Source organism: Peromyscus leucopus, chromosome 1 (assembly GCF_004664715.2).
Source record: "Peromyscus leucopus breed LL Stock chromosome 1, UCI_PerLeu_2.1, whole genome shotgun sequence".
Lineage (NCBI taxonomy): Eukaryota > Metazoa > Chordata > Mammalia > Rodentia > Cricetidae > Peromyscus > Peromyscus leucopus.
The window spans coordinates 90435425-90457200 of NC_051063.1; the positions used below are offsets into that span (position 1 = coordinate 90435425).

General features: G+C 43.4%; 1 protein-coding gene and 1 pseudogene across 2 annotated transcripts; one reads left to right on the forward strand and one right to left on the reverse strand.

Annotated features, from left to right (window-relative positions):
* Positions 1 to 320: 320 nt before the first annotated feature.
* LOC114697569 lies at positions 321 to 770 on the reverse strand (annotated as a pseudogene).
* Positions 771 to 16598: 15828 nt separating this feature from the next.
* LOC114697567 (calcitonin gene-related peptide 1) lies at positions 16599 to 21531 on the forward strand. 2 transcript variants are annotated; one of them, XM_028875819.2, is made up of 5 exons: positions 16602 to 16845; positions 17811 to 17905; positions 18514 to 18654; positions 20445 to 20628; positions 21119 to 21531. In XM_028875819.2, the coding sequence occupies exons 2-4, from the start codon at positions 17820 to 17822 to the stop codon at positions 20602 to 20604; spliced, it is 387 nt and encodes a 128-aa protein (XP_028731652.1). In that variant the 5' UTR covers positions 16602 to 16845; positions 17811 to 17819; the 3' UTR covers positions 20605 to 20628; positions 21119 to 21531. The 2 variants fall into 2 exon arrangements, with proteins under 2 accessions (XP_037067204.1, XP_028731652.1); XM_037211309.1 differs by lacking the exons at positions 20445 to 20628; positions 21119 to 21531 and adding an exon at positions 19338 to 19807 and having other exon boundaries at positions 16599 to 16845.
* The last annotated feature ends 245 nt before the right edge of the window (positions 21532 to 21776 follow it).

The following is a 21776-nucleotide window of genomic DNA, read 5'->3' on the forward strand; positions in this document are numbered from 1 at the left end:
ATAGAAGTCAGGCAATAGTAGCACACGCCTTTTATCCTAGCATTTGGGAGGCAGAGATCCATCTGGATAGCTGTGAGTTCAAGGCCACACTGGGGAACAGAGCCAGGCATGGTGGCACATGCCTTTAATCCCAGCACTAACCATAGAGGTCTGGAGGTCTGCACAGACAGGCAGGAAGTGATGTAGCTGCATGGAGAGAGGAAGTGAGATGCAGAACAGAAAGGCATATAGGTGTGGGTATACAGGAAGTAGGTCTTTTGGCTGAGGATTTCCAAGTGGTAAGAACATGGATGGCTTCTTTCTGCTTTTTTTTTTTTTTTTTTTTTTTTTTTTTTTTTTTTAATGATGGGAACAAAAATATATCTAAAAGCGAAGCTTCTGGAAAAACAATTTGTTTTTCCCTGTCTTGTATCTTTCCTCAAACTTGACCTTGGCCTCCCTCCTGGCCTTGCATTTCAGGGCTGGGTCTCTAAAGACATCCTTGTTGACAACTGTTTTGTCCAAGGGGATGTCCACAAAGTACCTTGTGGGCATGAGGTGATTGTAGTTATAAACTTTCACAAAGGACTTAATCTTTGACCTCTTGGCAATTTTCTTCTTGCCCATGGCAGCTGTCACTTTTCGGGGATAGCAGTCAATTACAGCCACCAGGGCATGGCTGTAAGGGCGGTCTGAGGTGCCATCATCAATGTTCTTCATGATGATGGCTTTGCGTCCAGCCAGGACCAGCACCACAGCACCACTTTCCCGGGTTTCATGAACTTGCCCATTTCGACAGCAAGGAGCCAGTACCCAGCAGAAAGGAAAGAAGGGCCCTTTCTGCTTTTTTTTTTTTTTTTTTTTTTTTTTTTTTTTTTTTTTTTTTTATCTCTCAGATAAGCTTTGTTGAGGTGCACAAAGAAAATATCACCACAAAATGTATGTGTGTGTGTGTGTGTGTGTGTGTGTGTGTGTGTGTGTATAACAACAATTAAAGAAAATAGATGATGAATTTGTAAAGGGGGGTTGGAGGGAAGAAAGGTAAGGGTAAATTATGTAATTATAATAGCAAAAATTAAAAATATTATACTTTAAAAAAATCATAGAAATTATGATTTACCAAAAAGATAAAGATGTGTGTCCATAGTTAGATAATGCAATCTAGTCATCTATAGTGTTTGATGGTCTCAAGGAGCAAATGCTGTACTGGAAATACATCATGAAGTTCCTTCTAACATGAAAATATTAGAGGAGAAGATGGATGAAATCTTTGCCTCATTGTTGAATTATTAAACTTATTTTCTGTAAATGTTAGCTTGCTAATGAGTACTATGCATGAGAAATGCCTCTTAATGTCTTTTATGTACTCTCAATTTTTCCTTCAATTAGATAGGAAATTAAATGCTATATTCTCAAGTCACATCAGGACATATAAGTCCCCCTTTCATAGCAGAGATATTGACCTGTGTTTGCTTAAAGGCTTAGGCAAGCAGAAACTTTTGATTCACCAGATTTGTCTAGAAAGGGGATCAAGGAAAGTAGCAAAAAAAGAAAAAACAAAACTCCAGTAGAGACAACAAGTGATAGCTATCCTACCCAGCATGGCTGAATGACCATCCTGCGTGCTCTGGCTCTGCAAAAGCAGGTCTGTCACTGGGTCTCACATGCAATGCTCAATAAATCTCTAGTGACTGCATGAATAAATGTCTTCCATTGAAAATGAAGATTGATGAACTGTCATTTACTGTGATATATTTGGCTTTGTTTGAGCATATGATGTATGCAGCCAAAGTAAAAGAAAATATAAGTCCAAAAACCTTGTCTGTTTCAATTGAGAAACAATGGCAAAAAAAAAAAAAAAAAAAAAAAAAAAAAGCCAAGTAGGTTTATTCTTCAAATTGCTGCTGACTGCTACAGGACAATTGCTGTAACCAGTGTCTAATGTTCAATGTTCAAGAGACTAGTGGCTGTGGCATCAGTCACATAGGTAGGTACAGACCATTTTCATCAACTGTTCAAGAACTTTTCAAAACATATGTCAGCATTCCTTGAAGCAAATTATTTGAGGAGTCAGGGTTTCCTGACTTGGGATTGTGAAAAATCTCTCTAATTGGTTAAATAAACATGGAAGCAGATTGACTATCCCCTAAGGCCAAAGTCAAGAAACTGTACTTAGTTTGGGGTGTGTGGAGAAGGGTATGCTGGGGATAAAACTCGGGTAAGCACCTTACAACTGAGCCAATCCTCAGCCCAGAAACTGTACTTAGTAAACTCTAATTAGTGTTCAATGCATATAAACTCTTTCAGGATTTCATGGACCTCTCATATGTAAAGTGCAATTAGTGTTCAATGCATATAAACTCTTTCAGGGTTTCATGGACCTCTCGTGTATATCACACTGCTTTCACATGTCAAGCAAGTGGCACATACTATTCCATACAGAATAAAGAAAGGGCTTGCTTATCTGTGGTTTTCGTTTCTTGTGGAGCTATCTTCCCCCATTTTCCCACCTATAAAGTAAGCTGCCTTTCCTGTCCTTCATCTGATGAGGGTGCCTCACTAGGTTCAGGTTGACTGCCCACATGTACAACACTGGGCATATGGTAGAAGATATGAGTAGAAAACTCCCGCACTAGTGTCCTTCTGGGAAAGAGACAGTACGACAGTTCCAGTGGAGCACTAGGCAGAACTCAGGATCACAGAATTGGTTTTGTTCCCATCTTCCGATATCTAGACCTACCACTGTCATCAAGGAGTTTGCAGCTTCCCCCTAGTTTTTAGACCATTGTTTCAATAATCTTCAGACAGCCTCAGAAACACATTCTTATATCTACAGCCATATTTGCAAATATCCACCATGCTCCTTGAGTTCAGATAATTTCCATAATTTCTAGTACATGCTTTACAATGGTTTGGCAACAGTTGACTCTGGAAGCCCATAGACTAGAAGTCTATACAACAGTGCTGAACGGGGACTCCTCCACAGCTTGTCATGCCCTCTCATAGTCCAAATTGAGGCTTTTGGTCACAAATTGTTAAAACGCCAAATCTAGCCAAGGGTAATGCTGTAGAGGGTTCTCATGAGAATGGAGTTAGGGTGGAAAGTGAGGGGAAGAAGGAGACACTGAGAACAGGGACAGGATTTTCAAAGGTAATCCTGGGAACATTCTTGCCTGAATTCCTTATTAGAAGTTTATTGCTCAGGAGAGGATCTTTGGTCAGACTATCTTTTGCTTTTTGTTTTTTAATTTTACAAGATTGATTTCCATTCAGTAAATATCCTCAACTCACTTAAATTAAAGATTGCTCCTTCTTTGGCATGCTTCCCCTGGCTGCATTAGCAGGGAAGAGCGCAGAGCTCCCCCATCTGTTGTCAGACCTGATGAGATGCCATTTCACCCCAGTGCCCCTTGTGGGGGACAGTGTGGAGGGGGGTCTCAATAATAACTAAAAGTTTTTCAGAAGGCAGAGCGTCCCTGTAGCCATTTATCATGTTCTCTCAATGCTCAGCAAACAAAGATAGGCCCTGCATTTTCTTCCTCACATTTGTTCTTTGAATGACAGCAAGGGATCAATAATGTTTGTCTGAAGCTTTTACTGTGAGAGCTGTTTGGGGGAGAAGGAAGTAGAGGACTGACCATGTCACAGCAGATGGAACAGGTGTCTGGGGAAATGGGAAGCCCTGTCCAGGACTGACCATTTCTGCATGCAGAATGTGATAGTTACAGGAGAGAAAAGGATGATGTCCTCCAGCCCTTGGCAAGTCTCTCTGGGGCTCATCCTGAGAGGCAGCCTTAGCTAACACTGTCTCATGAATTCACTGCCACTTCTTGGATGGATGTCTTCAGCCGCAAACTGGACCTTAGATCCTGGCTGCACTGTGTTGTTTCAGCAGAATAGAATAAAGGGAGGACCTCACACTGAACAACCTAATTGCCTCAATTATAAAATGAAATAATTACCTGAGCAACAAGAAATAAAAGACTGAGTAAGAGCTCAGCACTCTCCTGGATAGTCATCACCACAAGGTACGTGTAGGAAAAAGGTGGAGTTGGTGGAAGAGGATTGGTGCATTATGGACCTGGAGCCTACCCCATTGTGAATAGAGGGGAGAGTTAGAAGCCCTGGTCTATGAGGGTCCATTACTTAAGATTCATTCTTTTTGGTATAATTCCTGTCCGTGGCAGGTTGGAAACAACCATCCGTTCAAGCTCCATGATTTCCAATTCAAGTCCCCAAGTCTCCTCTCCTCTCTCCTCTTCTCTGTTCTTATCTCTCTTTCTCTTTCTCTCTTTCTCTCTTTCTCTCCCCTCCATACTTCTTCTGCCTTCTTTCCTCCTGCCCCCTCTCTCCTCTCACCCACTGTGGTGCTGAGAATCAAACCTGAGGCTTTCACAACTAGGTAAGCATTCTACCAGTGAGCTACATTCAGCATGGGCCTAGTCAAAGCACTCAGCTATTTGGTGAAATGATGTCATTGTACTCACGGTCATCTCAATCGCCTTTCAACACCTGGAAAAGTAAAACGGGATGGTTCTTAAAGCTAGAGACCAGTTCGAGTCCTAGGTAAGACTTGGGAGGCAGGAAACATGCCTTTTCCTGTTCTTCCTTTTCTTTCTGCTGGCAAGCAGTCAAGTTCAGGCTCTTCAGCAGCACCAAGCACCCAGGGTCCCATCACTGGCAGCATCAGTGGCAGCCTTGTGGTCACTGAACTATTCAAAGCATCTGTGGGACTTTCCTGATGTTTATAACTCAAGTGAATGGGGTTGTAACCCGTGTAAATCAGCATGTTTACCTGGGAGAGAAGATGAAGCAACAAAGGGGAAGGGAATTCCCCATCAGGAACAGAGCTCTAAAACCAGGAGAGAAAAAGATGAGGTCCACATTTGGCTAAAAGATGCTTTCTTGACTGCTGCTTCCAGAATCACTTCCTGATCACTGTGCTCACAATACCCACAAAATAAGAAAAGGGAGTCAGCATCTGTCTCCCAATCAACCCCCATGTGAATCAGTGTCACATAATGCCCTCTCTTCTTTGCTCTTCTGTACCCTCCCCCACGCCCTGCCTTTAATAAAATGAAAATATAAGTGCAACAGGCCTCACCCTATTTAGTTACATGTGATACTTTCTAAATACACACACAGAAAGGACAACAGGATAGAACACTTTTCTTAATATAATCTATAGTTGTTCAAATGACTACAAATGGTCTAGATTTACTCCACACCTAGTAGGACTGCAGAGAAGAAAAAAACAAAAAAGCCAGAGAGTTGATGTGCTTGACGAACGGCAGGAGTAGGCATAAACTCCTTGTCCTTACCCTGCTTGGCAGTCAACAGGAACCTGTATCCCCATCTTCCTGCAGAAAAAGATAACGGGTGCTAGCAGTTATCCTGTCAGCTGAAAGTGGAACTTCTGAGACAAGGAAGAAAGGCTCAAACCATTCCTAGCTTTCCACAAGAGAGGGGAGGGGAAGGGAGCCTCTGCAGGCAGCTTTTCACATCCTTATCTCACTGGAGGTTTTCTCTGAATGGTACTCACTGGTGCTGAAAACAAGTCCAGCACCGGATATCATTTAACAGCATGTTAAACACAGGCTTAAATTTGTGCCTAGGATAAGTAGCCCCAATTCTGAAAGATCTTTTAAGATCATCTAGGGTCCTTGGTGTCAAAGAGCAAGAGCATTGTAGAAATCGATACAGTATCTGAACAGGGATTGCAGACTGATTTAGCCAAAGACCCATTACAAATGTGCCTGGAACTGAAAACACAATTTCAGCTTGTGTCCTCAGACCCGCTAACCAGAGACATACTACTTATAGAATTGGAGCTTGGGTCACCAACTCTACCCATACCCTGTACTTTCTTGTCACCATTACTGTGGGAAAAATTCCAAAGATACCCATTCATTCACTAGGTGTCACTTGGCCGGTGACACCCCTTAAATCAACTATAATTGAGAACTGAAAACCAGGAAAACAGCAACTACAGACTCACTGGCATTGGAGTCACTATAACCCATTATTGACATTCTTGTTGTCAAATTCCCACCCAGTGTCTCTAAGCTCTTCAGTCACACACAGATCCAACCTGTTCTCTTGCTCTGTTTGTTGTCCTGAGCACAAGTAGTTGAAGCTAGTGCTTTCAAAGAGCACGCTGTTCCCGACCATTACAAGAGACACTCATGCAGTTGGCATTTGCTCTATACATCACTCCAGTAGGCTTTTCTTCCTGTCCTCTTGAGTAGACTAGTTAAGCAGGTGCTCCTTTCATAGGTCTAGGCCAGTGTTTACAAGTTCCTGTGCAATGCCTGTAGGAACTTTGTTCCCACACCATTCTACCAGATGTGTATGCTTGTTGTTGATTTCATTGAATAACAAAGGAAAATAGAAATATACAGGCTGTTGTTGAAGATCATTGTAATGACAATATCAAGAAATGATAGTTGACAACTATATGGAATGAAATAAAATGGAATAATCATAGAATTGAATAGATATAGACCTCAAACAGAAAGAGCAGCATGTTGTGTGGCACTATTGGCCCTCTCTGTCTTACCTCCCCTGAGAGTGTGCTATGTTAATTATGCCCGACACTGAAAGTGGTATTCTTTTGATGGTGACAGTGAATCATCAGAAGCAATAGAGATGATATCTGGTTCATTTTTCACAAGAAGGTAGAGAAGGACCAGCATACAGCTCAGCAGATAAACATGCTTGTTGCACAAGTCTGATGACCTGAGTGTGACCCTTAGAGTCCACATAAAAGGCTGGATGTGGTAGCATGCATCTGTAACATCAACACTTCAAGGTGAGGTGGAAGAGAGACAGGAAAGCTGGTGGAAGCCTGCTAGCCTGAAGTTCAGGGCTCAGCAACAGAAATAAATAAACTGCTTCCACAAGATGAGAGACAAGAACAGACTCCTGAAAGTTGTCCTTTGACCTCTATATGTGCACATGATATGCACAGGCAGGAACACACACACACACACACACACACACACACACACACACACACACACTTTTAAAAGAAGGTAGAAAAGAGTTCAATTAATTTTTCTAACTTTCTGCATACTGTAAGCTGATGGAAGTTGGCACTTGAAAGGGGAACACTTTCATTATAATGACAATCACAAACACCACTTTCCAGTGCCTGCTCTACCAGGCACTATGCCAGGTATTTAATATATATGATCATTAATCCTTCTGGGCAGCGAGGCTGCAAGATGGCCAGGCATGTATTTGAGAGGGCTGGGAAAGGAAGATTCATTCTGCTGTGGCCCTGGCAATTAATTTTGTTTTGAGAATTAAAGACTTTATAGATTGTCGTCTTCAGAAGACCAAGAGTATGCAATGGTTTTACTTAATCCCCTTCAGTAAGATGGTAGAACTCGGCACTGGAAAGGATAGCAGTCCTTCTAAAGTATCTGTACCATGCCAAAGCAAGGTGTCCAGGGGTTTAACATGAACTATCTCCAGTCCTCTAGGTAGTTGTTATCACAACCTCCTCTTACATGTTGAGAAACCATTGCTCAGGGAAATTATTGTCTGCTTAAGGGCAGTAAGTGAATGGTAGATCCAAGACTCAAACTCAGATGCCAATGGTCACAAGGTCATATTGTTTGCACCCCCATTCTCAGTTTATACAAGAAATCCCTATATGTACCTTATTGGTCCCTGGCAAAGCTCATCAGAACACCATCTCTCTGATGAGCTTCCTGGTAGAGTGAGAAGGTTCCTATTTCTATCTCTTGTGCTCTATGGCACAGTATCCCTAGCCAAAAAGAAAAGAGCCATTCTCAACCCAGTCTGAGGCAAGGGAGGATTTTAATTCTATTACAGGAGCCCTTCCTGAGTAATTCCTTGACGTCAAGCACTGAGTCCATCCACCTCTCAGAGTGACCAGCCTGGCCCTTGTCCACTATATTCAGCTCTTTCCTGGCAGCTGAAGTCACCCTTAAAATAGCTTCTGTGCCTTGGAAGAAAGTTTGGAAGGAAGAGCAAAGGTGCCTTTGAGGTTGGGAAGGGCAGCCCCTCAGCAGCATACTGCTCTACTCTATAAGACAACCAGTTAAACATTCCTTTCTCCAAGAATGAGAGGCCAGAACAACCACATGGACACAATATCCCAATCTTCCTCTCTGCCATTAATTCTCATTCCTGATCTATTCTGAAACTCACCTGGCATGGTCTTCTTGCTTCTAAAGTCTAATGACAGTTAAGTGGCCCAATCCTGTGTTGATATCAACCACAGCCTCTCTAATTTCAAACTGGTAATGACCACACCATGCCCAGAAGACAGCATTCCACAACATTCCACAGAACACATACAAAATTAGAAATTGATAGAAGAACAAGCCCTATACATAAAAGTTAATGATTTCTAGACATTGTCTACCTGAAGAATGAGTGAAAACAACCATACAGGACATATTCAGGAAGGCTACCTTCCCAGAAGATGCAAAGAGAACAGCACCTGATATAAGTTGTTTCTTCACATCCTGCCCCACTTCCCAGTGGGTGCAACCTTTCTTCAGAGATTATTTCTTCTTCTGTTTGGTCATTTACTAGTGCTGAATCCACCTTTTACAGGTGTCTTCTTCAAGTACCCCAGCCCACAGCCTCCTGTTCTTTAAGCCTCTACCATCAATCAACCTGACATGTACTTACTATGGCCAGCACAATAATGGCCTCTCCAAAACATCACATCATGATTCCTGAACAAAATGCAGGGAGGGAGGACTTTGTGGATATAGTTAAATGGAAGACTTTATAATGGAAAGATCATACTGGGATATTCAAGAGTTGAGCCTAGATATAAACACAAGGATTCTGGCTAACAGAAAAGGGAGGTGGAAGAGGAGGTCAGGGTAATATGACAAGAAAAACACTCAGCTCTGTTTTGGATGATGGAGGACGTGGGTCATAAACTAGGATTGTGGTTGGCCACTAGAGGGTGGAAATAGGTTCCCCCTAGACCTCCAAAGAAAGCACGGTCCCTCAAACATTTCATTCTAGTGAGACCCTTATCTGATGTTGGATTTCTACAGAAGTGTGAAATAACAAATGTATAATGTTTTAAGCTATTAAAGTTGTGGTAATTTGTTGTAGCAGCAACATAAAACTAGTATACATATTCACACGATATCTTATTCTCTATTTTTTGTTATTTAATTTGTGTGGCCCTAGTATCCCTAAGATACTACACATTTTTAATAAGTTGACTAATTTATTTCCTCTTTTTCCTTAGACCTGTGAGCTCCATTATTTGCCAAGAGAATGAACTCTACTGTTCCTGACTCAGAGTCCTTTCTGTTAAAGTATGGAACTTTAACAGAAAGCTAGGCAATATGAATGGATATAGATTTATTTGTTCTTGGTATAGAATCTGGACACTAACAGGATGGCCCAAGATGGCCAAAACTTTGCATATGCATCCTTATTGTTGTTGTTTTGCAAAACAAGACTTCTACCCTCCACTCTTAAGATCAAGGACAACTTTACTTGCACCCAACTTTCCTTCCACAGTGTAATCAACACAAAGAAGGGGCCTCACTGAGGTGATGTAGTAGAACCCATTACTACTGAATTCCAGTTACCTGTTTGTAGCTTTCTCTTCACTCTTTTAGTAAAAAAAAAATATACTCTCAACTCATCTGAGCCCTCATGGATCTGATTAAAGGTCTTATTTATTTCATTCTGTTTCTACTAATAAATCATACAGAGTACTTCAAATCATGCATATCACATAATTACATTTTACAGTCCTTCTAAAATGCATTTCGTGTATTGTATCTATTCTTTAATTTATTTCCTTGTGCACATCAATTGATTTCTCTCCTAACCAAATTATTCATTATGCATTTGTTGAAAGGCTGGCTGAAGGTTAAACTCTTTACTCCTCCCCACTGAGGAGTCATCTGAGGAGCACTTTTCAGAGCTGATTCTTAGGATCCATAACAAGTGTACTTTGGGTTTTTGGTGGATTCACCAGGAAGCCATTCTGCAAAGCTGCTGAGAACTTCAGAAGGGCACTAGACAAGACCAAGGAGTCAGCAATACTTCTTTATGAGGCAGATAACAGTGCTGCCAGTCCAGCTGGCATGCTTTCTGTCTCCCCAGCCATGAAAAACTGTTACATCTTTTGGTGACAAGGACCAAGGTGTTTGTTTTCTTTTCCTCTTATTTCTTCTGAAAAATCATTTATTGTTCATAAGAGGAGGCAACATCTTTTCTGGATATGTCATCCTCAGAAGGGATTTTCTTCTTCTTTTGTGTTGACTTCTTCAGCTGTTCTTTACATGACAATTCCTTTTTTCTTATATTATTTTGATTTTTTTTTCTATGTGTTGTAGTTGGAAGTTTTCCTGTGTCCTACCTGGTCCCACAGCCACTCAGACCCAAATAAACACACAGAGGTTTATATTATTTTCAAACTATGTTCATGGCAAGCTTCTTGCTAGCTAGCTCTTATATCTTAAATTAACCCATTTCTATAAGTCTATACCTTGCCACGTGGCTTATGGCTACTGGTACATCATGCTTCTCTTGGTAGTGGCTAGCAGCATCTGCCCCACTCTCCTTTCTTCTCTTCTATCTCTCTTGATTTTCCTGCCTGGCTCCATCCTTACCTGCCATAGGCCAATGCAGCTTTATTTATCAACCAATCAGAGCAACACATATTCACAGCATACAGAAAGACATTCCACAGCAATGTATGGTGTTTTGTACACATGTGTGTTTTTGTACCATGTGTATACAGTACCAATAAGAAGCCCAAGAGGGCATTGGATCCCTGTGAGACTGGAGTTACAAACAGTTGTGATCTGCCATGTGGGTGCTGGAGATTAAACCCAAATCTTCTGGAAGAGCAATCAGTGCTCTTAACTGCTAAGCCATCTCTCTAGCCCCCTTCACAAGACAATTTCATCAAGAAGGGGCAAGCAGAATAAACCCAAGAAAGTACTATTGATATGGCATGAAGTTCCCAGCTCAGAATTATATGTCAGAATCAGATGGGAATTTGAGACTTTCAATCCAGTACAGTCATAAATCAAATGTGGAAACTGGAGTAGCTCAGCCATGTCCTTTTAGGTAGGAGTAGGAATAAGAACTCTGTCTCCTAACTCCTACCACTTTTTACTAACTCTGTGCCCAAAAAACACATGATCTCAACTGGCCAAACCATACATTCCATGAAGTCATCCACAATATCAGACAATGTGAAGCAATATGTCACACTAAACATGGGAAGTTAAGTGAGCTTTGAAGTATTTAAATTTATTCTGTGAGTATTGTTATGAATCTAACTTGGGTTTTATTCTTCAGCAACTTATTTATCGTAAGTGGTAGCATCAATATTTATTTTCTTGCTGTAAAACTGTCAATCTCCTAAATGTTGGTTCAGGAACTATAAAATGATTTATGCCTGGTCATTGAGCCTCTCACCACAAATCACATTAGCCCTGAGGAAGAGAGACTAACCGTATCTCCTTATGAGTCTGTCCCTAGATCTAAGAGCCCAGACCTCCTGCCTGATGTGGCAAATTGATAAGCCATGTTCTAATATTTTAAGTACTCAAAAGAAAACTAGGAAATATAATTAATTCAAGGCAAACACTCTTATTATTCCTTTGCCCATAGACAATAATAGTCATCTTAATAAGCTGCTTGAGAATGTGAAAGATAATATAGTTGGTGCCACAGAGGTCGGATTGAATGTAGTTTTAATATCTTTATTTTTGTTTCACTTATTATTAGTGATTGAGTTCAGGTATACATGTGTTATATTACACACATGGAAGCCAGAGGATAATTTTCAGAAATCATTTATTCCCTTCCACTGTGGTTCCAGGAAGTGAAATTAGGTCATTGGGCTGACCCAGACTCCCTTTTATCCACTGACCCATTTCACTGGCTCAAGTTTTAATATTTATAACATTTTGTCTTTGTTTTACTCCAGTGTATTTTATATAACATTCATGCTTACCACATATGCAACATGTTTTTGATAACTTATGTTTAGGTTTTTAATAAAACAATGATGTCCTCTGTAATAGCTATAAAAACCCACCTGCTCTGAAGACCTCCACAAAAGAACACAGTTCACTTCTCTTTTTTCTCTAACTTTTTTATGCTTCTGTATATTGAAGTGTTTCATTTATTTATTTATTTATTTATTTATTTACTTACTTATTGGTTTTTCAAGACACGGTTTCTCTGTGTAGCTTTGCGCCTTTCCTGGATCTTGCTCTGTAGACCAGGCTGGCCTCGAACTCACAGAGATCTGCCTGCCTCTGCTTCCCGAGTGCTGGCATTAAAGGTGTGCGCCGCTGCCACAGCCACCACCACCCAGTTGAAGTGTTTTATTTTTAAAGATATACAAAATTACATTTTTATATACAGACACTATAACATGATTAACCATTCAGCTAATTAATAAATCCACTTCTCACAACTGTGTGTGTGTGTGTGTGTGTGTGTGTGTGTGTGTGTGTGTGTGTGTGTGTTGGGAGCATCTAAGGTCTAATCTCTCAGCAAATTGCAAGCATAATTATTGTGATTACCTGTAATCATATTCTGTATGGCAGGGTCTCCAGAATTTACCTACTTTACAATGTAAAGGTCTTTGAACCCCTTCACCACCACCCCTCCCCCAATATCCAATTCCATGCTTTGTTCCTTGAGTTCAACTTTTTGCAGATTATACACATAAGTGAGGTGATGCAGTATTTGACTTTTGGTGCCTGCTTTATTTCTCTTACTCTTTCTTCCTGAGAACAGTGCAGTATTGCTGTAACCGTAAGCACCACATGCTCTCAACCAAAAACTAAATTTCAAATGACAAGTTTTCCTTCTTTTTAAGGATGAGTCATGAATATATGGTCTATATAATATATGTGGTGTCTATAAATATATGTATGGTATATATAAAATACATGTGTATGCTATATAATGTATATGGTAGAACTAGGTTTTCTTTCCCATTTATCCATCAGTGGACACTACAGCTGCTTTGTGGATATTTCTGTTGCTTTGCAGCCATTTCATCTTGTCTCGTGCTAGAATGTGCTCCACAGAAATCTTAGGAAACATTCAAAAGCAGTTTTATTCTTCACTGAGTTCAGTGGCCAACGCTTTGGTTCCTGCCTTTTTAAGCCAGTACAACCAAACTTCAGCAGAATTCCCCAGTTCATTTGACAAATATTTGCCAGGGTGGGAAGAATGTGATTCAGCTATGATGGCTGCTACACTGGGTTGGCTGCGGTTTTGTTGTTGAGTCTGTATCACATATAGATTGTAGAGGACCAATAATGTTAACTTGGGCTCTGGACTCTCAGTCTTTATATTCTCTCTGGTTAGCATCTGTGTACTCACTACTGGATAGCCCAGTTAGAAGAGCAAGCTCTTACATGTAAACCCTTTGATCAGATGCAAACTGATTTAAGATCTTTCTACAAGATTTGTTCTTAAAATTTTATTTCAAAATCAAAATATTCAGGAACCTGACTTAACTGAATGAGAATAAACATTACAGTTTGGATTTACTGGAGTATTGTAAAACTGTCCTTTTCCAAGCTAGAATGTTTCCAAATTAAATGATTTACCGATTTCAAAGTTATACAACGACCGACCATAAAATAGCCAAATGACCAAACTACTATTTTGAGATCAGCACTTTCCCTCATAACTTTCGGTAAAGCAGGAAAAAAAAAAAAAAGAGATCCGCCCAGGAGGAGGCAGTTTTGCATTTGGCACCAGGAAGACTCTTACTTCCTGGTCTTGGTCCTGGAAACATTATCAAGGAAATAGGAAAACTATGGCAGAAGAGTTATGCTCCTAAATTTGAACTGCAGCAGGATGTGACTGTAACTCGGTCCTGACGTTCTGAGAGCGAATTTGAGGCACTGAGCATTGATTTTACTAAAATGAATTGATTCCATTCATTTGACATTGGCGGAAAGCCTACTGGTGTGCAGATAAGGTCCTAGTTGTCAAAGAAAGGACCTATATCCTCCTGGACCCTTAACTCTTTTTCCAGGCACTTCCTACAAAATCGGAGTGATTGAGCGGCAACTAGGGTTTCCCTTTGAAGAGACCGCCTCTTCCAAAGCTTTCAACTGTCTGACTGCTGCAGGCGACATCAGCGCCCTCTGGACGTGGTGACTTGCAGCTGCAGGTTTCCTGGCGTGGAATGAAGGAAAGCACGGAAGTCGGAGGGAATACTCAGCAGACAAAGAACAGAGCTCAAAACCCACCCAGTGACGCCGCCAGAAAACCAGTGGTCAGCACTGTATGGGTTAAAGCCGTGAGTTCTCCCCTTAGGAAATGCTCAGAAGGAATACATCCACTTAAAATGATTTCAAGATCCCATATATTAATTAGACTTCTCTGGAGTTGAAAGTAGAAAACAATTTCCCAGGTGCATTTGGCACCTGAGAGCACGCGCACAGACACAGACACAGACACACACACACACACACAGACACACACACACACACACACACACACACACACACACACACACACACATGATTCTATACATCAGCCCCACTTGGCAGTGACCCAAGCGCTGCATGCCACTGACACCTCAGCCCTTTCCAACTTGTCTCCAACTTGTCTCATAATTGCTCATGAAAATTCAGGCCAGGGCTCAGGAACTAAACGGCTGGAAAGGCAGGGATTCCGACTCTGGGTGTCTGCTGTGTCTGCCTCCAGGTTCCAGGGATCACTGTCCCGGGAGTCCTAAGCCCAGTGGCAATAGAATGTTTTCCAGCCTGTCACCATCTACCCAAGCCCATTTTTCCAGCCTTGGATAGATCATGTTGCCATCCTGAGAACAGGCCTGGTAGAACAGGATCCCTGACATTCAGTCCTTCCTCCTGTTTTTATTCCCTCCAGGTTGCTGCTGCAGAAGTTAAGGAAGAGTAAGCCTATTACTCTGCTTCTGGGCACAGATATCTAGAGTGTTGGTAGGACTGACACCAGTTCTGTGGCTTCGTGCCATTCGAACCTTCTTGGAAGCTAATTTCTGCTCTGTCTAGGGAAATGTGAAGCCTGGAATCCTTGTATTCCCTCTTCCCCATGGACCCCCCCCACCACCACAGTCCTAGATGCTCTGCCATGCTCGTCACACTGGCTAAATCTGGACTGGTTGCTGCGGTGTAGTGTGGAAGGCTCAGACCTTGACAATTGCAGAAGCAGAGAAGCTTCTTTGTCCCCACATAGCAAATGCCTAAGCTAGGATCTCCCCTCTTGTAGGTGCTCTTAGAGCGCATTGCTCAAACTGAGTGAGTCTCTAAACCAGTGGATTGGGTGTGAGGGGTCAAATCAAGCTAATCTGTAATTGGGTGCTATGGAGCACATCCGTTCTTGACAGTGTGTGCAGATTTGTTCTTGAGATGGAGACCCAACAGCGGGTGAGCTGTGGCATGTGGGATGTGGGATGGACTGCAGGAGAGACTTGAGGTCAGGCTTGGGACAATTTGAGTGTGAACCCCTAAGGATGCCCCTGGGAGTCACACTGACTGCTGAGAGTGGCTGTGCTTTCTCGAGAGGATTCATATTTGGAAATAGAGGGGATTCTCTGTGTGATGATGAGTGTGGCTTGGCGTGAGTATGAGGTTTAGTATGGACAGCCTCTCCACAGCACTGTCAAGCCAGCCTGCTCTTTAGCTCTCTAGATCTAAGGATGAGGGTAGGATGAGGGCCTGGATCAAACGCCACTGGGACATCTTGGCAAACAGCAGCCGGAAGCAAAGGGGCAGCTGTGCAAATCCCATGGCAAGCAGGCAGGCAGCCTAATGAGAAGTGATAGATAGCCAGGCAGGAAGGGGGAGAGATCTACAATGGAGACTTTGGAGGCATCTGGTCCTTCCTTGTACCTTCCCCACTACCTGCTACCCCCTAATCCAAACAGGACCCAGCTGAATATGGAACCCCTCCTCACACATGTGATTGAGCTGTGCCGCACATTAAGAATGGCCAGCTGAGTAGAGATGATTCCCACTGGAGGGTAGGAGAGATCTTACTGCCCCAGAAACACCAAGCTTTCTGTCTACTAGCAGGCCCTTCCGAGGGGTCTATGGTACCCATGGAAAAGAGTGTATTGAGGTTTCATGCGGGTTTTTGTTTTGTTTTTCTTTGGAGGGGTTGTTGTTTCTGTTTTTACCTGTGGTGGTCACATAGCCTGCAATGGCGCAGCTCCATTGCCAATAGCTCAGGTCTAACAAACACAGGAACAAGATGCTGACAAGTCCTTGTGTCCAGCAACAACACCTGCTGCCTACTAGCCTCCCCCTGTGCTGTGCTCACAGTTTAAGAATCTGTCCCTAAGGTGCACTAAGCTCTTACTCCTAGCTTAGGCTCCAGGGGCTCTGGGGTGGGAGATACGATTAGAGTCAGATATGCAGCCAGGGGTGCCTGAGGTCCTGGATCCTACTTTTCAAGATCCAGAGATTGATGTCGGGAGATGTTCAAGTCAAGCAGGAAAGAAGAAATGAAATTTACCTTGATGTCAAAAGACCTTCTAAATTCCCGCTAATTTTAAGGGTGTTTCTCATTGATCCCCACCATCCCCCCACTTCCATCAATGACCTCAATTCAAATTCAAATGGTGTCATCTCGCTAGATGCTCTGGGTTCTGGAAGCACCGAGGTGACGCAATCTGTCTGGGCACGGGGCACTTCCACTCATTGGCTGCCCGGCGCTCCGGGACCCCTCCCGACTCACCGCGGCGGGAATAAGAGCAGCTGCTGGCACTGGGAGGCACCGGAGCCACTGCCCAGCTCAAGAGTCACCGCACCGCAACCTCCGCCCGGCCCTAGCAGGACCCCGCAGTCTCTGCTCCAAGTCACCGTTCACCAGGTGAGCGCTGAGATTCCTGCTCAGGTGTGTCCTACTTTTCTCTCCTCTCTCCTCCTCTCGCTGCTCTCGTTTGCTCCTTAGTTTGTCTTCCCTGCGAGTCCTGGTCTCTTTTAGCCCGTGGTTCATGCCAGACCCTGATCCAGGTAACCCGAAAGCACTAGTCCACAGAGCCTTCCTCAGTCTCCCAGGAGTGCCGGCTTCATTCTCCCCCCGCCCTCTGCACACCTGATCCGCCCTTCTCGGACTCTCGGCCAGGCACCGCGCACGTAGTTGGGAGTAGTCCTCTTCAGATGGTGCATTCAGGATTCACGTTTCCTGAGAAACTGGTTCAGAGTCCCGACCAAGCCCCAATATATAGCGAACAAGAGCCGGCAGCCGCAATTGCACACCCGGATTCAGATTCGGGACCCTGGGATTTAAGGAGAACTGTCTTGGGTCTGAAGTTTAGATTGCAGGGGACTGAGTTGCCAGAGGGTGGAGTGGCAGAGCAGTTCAGGCTTCAGTTTCTCATAGATTCCAAGGCAGAAGGATTCCCTCTCCATAGGCTTTCTCTCTCTCATCCTGGAGTGTCTACAAAAGCCCCGTGAAGGGAAGATAGCTCTAGGCTTCTCTATGGAGGTAGATGTAGAGACAGGAGACCCTTAGGGCTCCTTGAGACTGACCCACAGTTTTATTTGCCTCAGAGGCAAATAAAATGAAATGGCACACACCACCACCACCACCACCCTCCGTCTGTAGGGCTAAGATTCTTTCCAAACCATGTGGGCTTCATTCCCACTGGACCTTGCAGTCTTCTTTGTCAATGAGGAAATAACGGTGATGAGAAATGTAGTTATCAGTATGAAGCCAAAATGCCAGGGAGTGCAGGCAGAAGCAACCAGAAGGCCAAGTCTGTGGGCTCAGAGAACTTTGAACTGGCGCAAAATATAAGGAAATAAAAGGATGATGTCATTCTTCTCTTGCAGGGAGGCATCATGGGCTTTCTGAAGTTCTCTCCGTTCCTGGTTGTCAGCATCTTGCTCCTGTACCAGGCAGGCAGCCTCCATGCAGTGCCTTTCAGGTGAGTCTAAAGACAGGAGCTCTAGCATCCTGGGACTGGACAGATCCCCACCTCTTAATTGTAGCGTGCTGAAGGTTTAAAAACTAACTATCTCGAGGGAAATATATGTATGTACATACACACACATGAAGTTCACTATAAGCCTTTTCTGATGTAAAGATGGAGATATGCAATTTTCAAACAATGACAGGATCACAACACTTAATATTATAAATTTCATGTAGCCCTTTAACTCATAAAGTGCTATGCTCGCTTTTTCCTCAAATTTAGTATCAATCGTCAAGCCTATTTATTCAATTCACATGAGATAAGAATTTCACTCTAATCTGCTAATTTACCAATAAATTTCACTGACTGATTTATAATCTGTTGATCTATTTCTCATATACTTACAAATTATATTTATTGAAATGAGCCCCCATTTCAGATTCAACCCTAATTATTTTGTCATTTAATTACTGAACTACGGTTGCACTTACCATGTAACTTGGAAAATTCCTGAACTGCACCATGAGTGAGGACACTGGCTCAAGCCTCTCTGGGAAGCAGCAGGCTGGGACGCAGAGTTGGTGCTAGGTTTTCTTCAACCTAGCACAACCCCTCCACAGGTCCACCTTGGAAAGCAGCCCAGGCCTGGCCACTCTCAGTGAAGAGGAGGCTCGTCTGCTGGCTGCACTGGTGCAGGACTACGTGCAGATGAAAGCCAGGGAACTGGAGCAGGAGGAGGAGCAGGAGACTGAGGGCTCCAGGTAAGGTCCCACGCCCTGCTTAGCACACCCACAGGAAGGCAGAACCCAGGAGGTAGGAGAGAACACACTGGTCATCTGGCTGCTGTTCAGCAGGACACAGGGCCCAGCTATTCTCAGGCTCCACTGAAGACAAGTCATCTGGTAAAAATGTGCTTAAATCACACTTAAAAGATTTCTTTCCGAAAGCACTTAAGAGAAGGTGTGGAATCACTGTAGAAATTAGCCCAGTAATGCTGGGGAGAGTTCCAGGCATAGGATGAGTTAAGACTGGTAAGGTAAAGCCTAAGTCTAGGGAACTCTGCAGAGATACGATTGTGGTCTCAAGGCCAAGGAGAGTACCCCGCCCTATCCCTGCCTCCCTGTGTGCCCCCAGCCTGGAAACAGACCAACTCTGGCCTGGCTCCAGCACTACCCCAGGAAAAGCATGTTTTGACCTGCATCCAAACACCCTGTCGAGCATGAAAAACTGAAGAGCACGTGGAATGCCAGAAAGAGTCCCCCTTTTCCTCGGCCCTGCACAGTTCTGGCCCACTGCACCCCAACCCTTCCCAATGGAGTCTGTGTGAACTGACTTCCTACCACCCTCTGTCCCAACTTCTAGTCCCCGATTGGTTTAACCTGCTGACTGCCCACAGGGTCAGCCCCTTGTGCATGGTACTGCCTGGCATGTCTTTTCCCTGCAGCCTGGACAGCTCCAGATCTAAGCGGTGTGGGAATCTGAGTACCTGCATGCTGAGCACATACACACAGGACCTCAACAAGTTTCACACCTTCCCCCAAACTGCAATTGGGGTTGGAGCACCTGGCAAGAAAAGGGATGTGACCAAGGACTTGGAGACAGACCATCATACCCATTTTGGCAATTAAGCTCCTCCTCTCCTTTCTGATTTCCTTTTGCTTTCTTCCTATAACTTGATGCATGTAGTTCCTCTCTGGTTACTCTCCGGGCTGTTACTGGTTGCTTTCCTGAGGCAAAGGATAGTATCTGGAATCCCCAGTGGGTGAGGAGGATGGAGGGCTCCCAGGCTAAAAGAGAATCACTCAGGAAGGTGGCAGAGAGCAAGGGCAGGCCTCTGGCTTCCTAGCCGAGCTTTTCAGTCTTGCTTCTAAAAGTCTTGGTCCTTTGGGAAATAAAACTATTTTGCTAAAAAGACTTGAGCCATGGTGGTCATTGCTCTAGCCCACATCTCAGGCTTCATGGAGTGCAGGACTTGTGGTTAGAAGTAGTCTTAGCCCCAAGGTTAACCAGACATAGTTTTGGGAGTGGTACCCATAACTCAGGACAAGCAGTAACAAGAGAGGTGCCGAGGAGCAGGTAAGCATTGCTGGAATGGATGCGCCATCTCCACTCTTCATTCAGGTAAGACTGGGGGTGGGGTTCCACTTTACTAAGGAGGGTCACTTGTGTCTGACTAGGACCTGGATTCTATAGCCCTTGTGAATTGGCTCAGAGGTGGCATCAAAATTCACTCTAGATTCATACATCCTGGCTTATTTTTACTTATGTGGGCATGATTGGCTGTTACAGCCCTGTGTTCTATGGTCAGTCACCCCAAAATCCACTTTGGGTTTTCTGATGCCTCTGGGAATATCTAAGGGAAGCAATCACAGCATTTCCCCTAATGGCCTTGTGATTGTCTCTTCTGATAACCATGTTTGGGAGGACCACTTAAAGCTAATTGGTGCTTCTGAAAGCAGCAATAGTCTCATGATAGTTCCATGGGGGCAGACACCTTCCCAGCCTCACTGACAGGCCTTTTCCATCTCTCTCTCTCCATCCTGAATATCAGCATCACTGCCCAGAAGAGATCCTGCAACACTGCCACCTGTGTGACCCACCGGCTAGCGGGCTTGCTGAGCAGGTCAGGGGGTGTGGTGAAGGACAACTTCGTGCCCACCAATGTGGGCTCTGAAGCCTTTGGCCGCCGCCGCAGGGACCTTCAGGCCTGAGCAGTTATAGCCCCCAGAATGAAGGTGACTTCCTTGTACAGCTACCAGGAAAATAGATGTCTACATACTCAGGGCATAAGCCATACTCTGAAACTAACTGGGCCCATGGATCAGATGCCATCTTTTAGTTTTTTTTAACCCCTACCCCTAATCTTCCTCTCTCCCAGCCCACCTGCTCTGGCTTTTTTCTCTCTCCTGTGATGCTGTGCTCTAGGACCAGAAGACACAGATCCTATATATTCATCACTGTAATTGTAAATACATTGGTTTGAAAGCCAATGGCATCATCTTTTTAGTATACACTACAATTTAAGGGGAGTCACAAGTTTGAGACTGTATTTGCTCTCTACTTGGTATATAACAATCACTTAACTCACTGAGTTTCACATTTATTTCTTTGTAAACTGGGGACATCAACAGAACCAACCTCCTAGTATTAACAGAAAACTAAATGAAATAATGTCAAGAGCTTGACAATCAATATCTAAACTTTATTCTTTTTTTTCCCTCCTAGGTTACAATAAAGATAAACTCTAATTCTTCTCATGTGTAATTAAAGTCATGTGCTGGAAAGGCTGATGGAAGACATATATATTTGCATCCTTCTTGGTATTGAAAACCCTTCTCCCTTTGACAGGAACTAAAGCTAAGTGCAGAGTAAGCTCATTATAGTTGTCTATTGTGCATCATGTTCTATGTGATTCTGTATCCAATAAACATGACAGCATGGTTCCGGCTTATCTGGTAGCACATCTGGTCCCATAAACCAGCCTATTGATGTTGACAACTCTGAAAAACCTCAAGGGGATTGAAACCATTGCCTTCTAGGGACACATGGTAGTGTTGTGACTTAATGGAACTATATGTTTAAAGAAATGTCAATGTTGTCTCTCGTGAACTTAATCAAAATTAAAAAATGTATTTTCGATATCCTCAAGTGGAGTCTCTGCTGTTACTTATACTGTTTTTCCCAAGAGAGCTGTGGGGGCCTGTGGACACTTTGTTTAAGCAAAGGCATTGTGCTTGAGTGATTCTTGGTGCTTCAGACTCTGAGTTTCTAGTTAACCTCTTCCATTTATTAGGATGTGTATGTCAAAGAGGACAATGCACATTTATTTCCAGAGAGTGACCTGGTTCCCAGCCCCAGAGGTTACCTATGATTCTTCACTTCT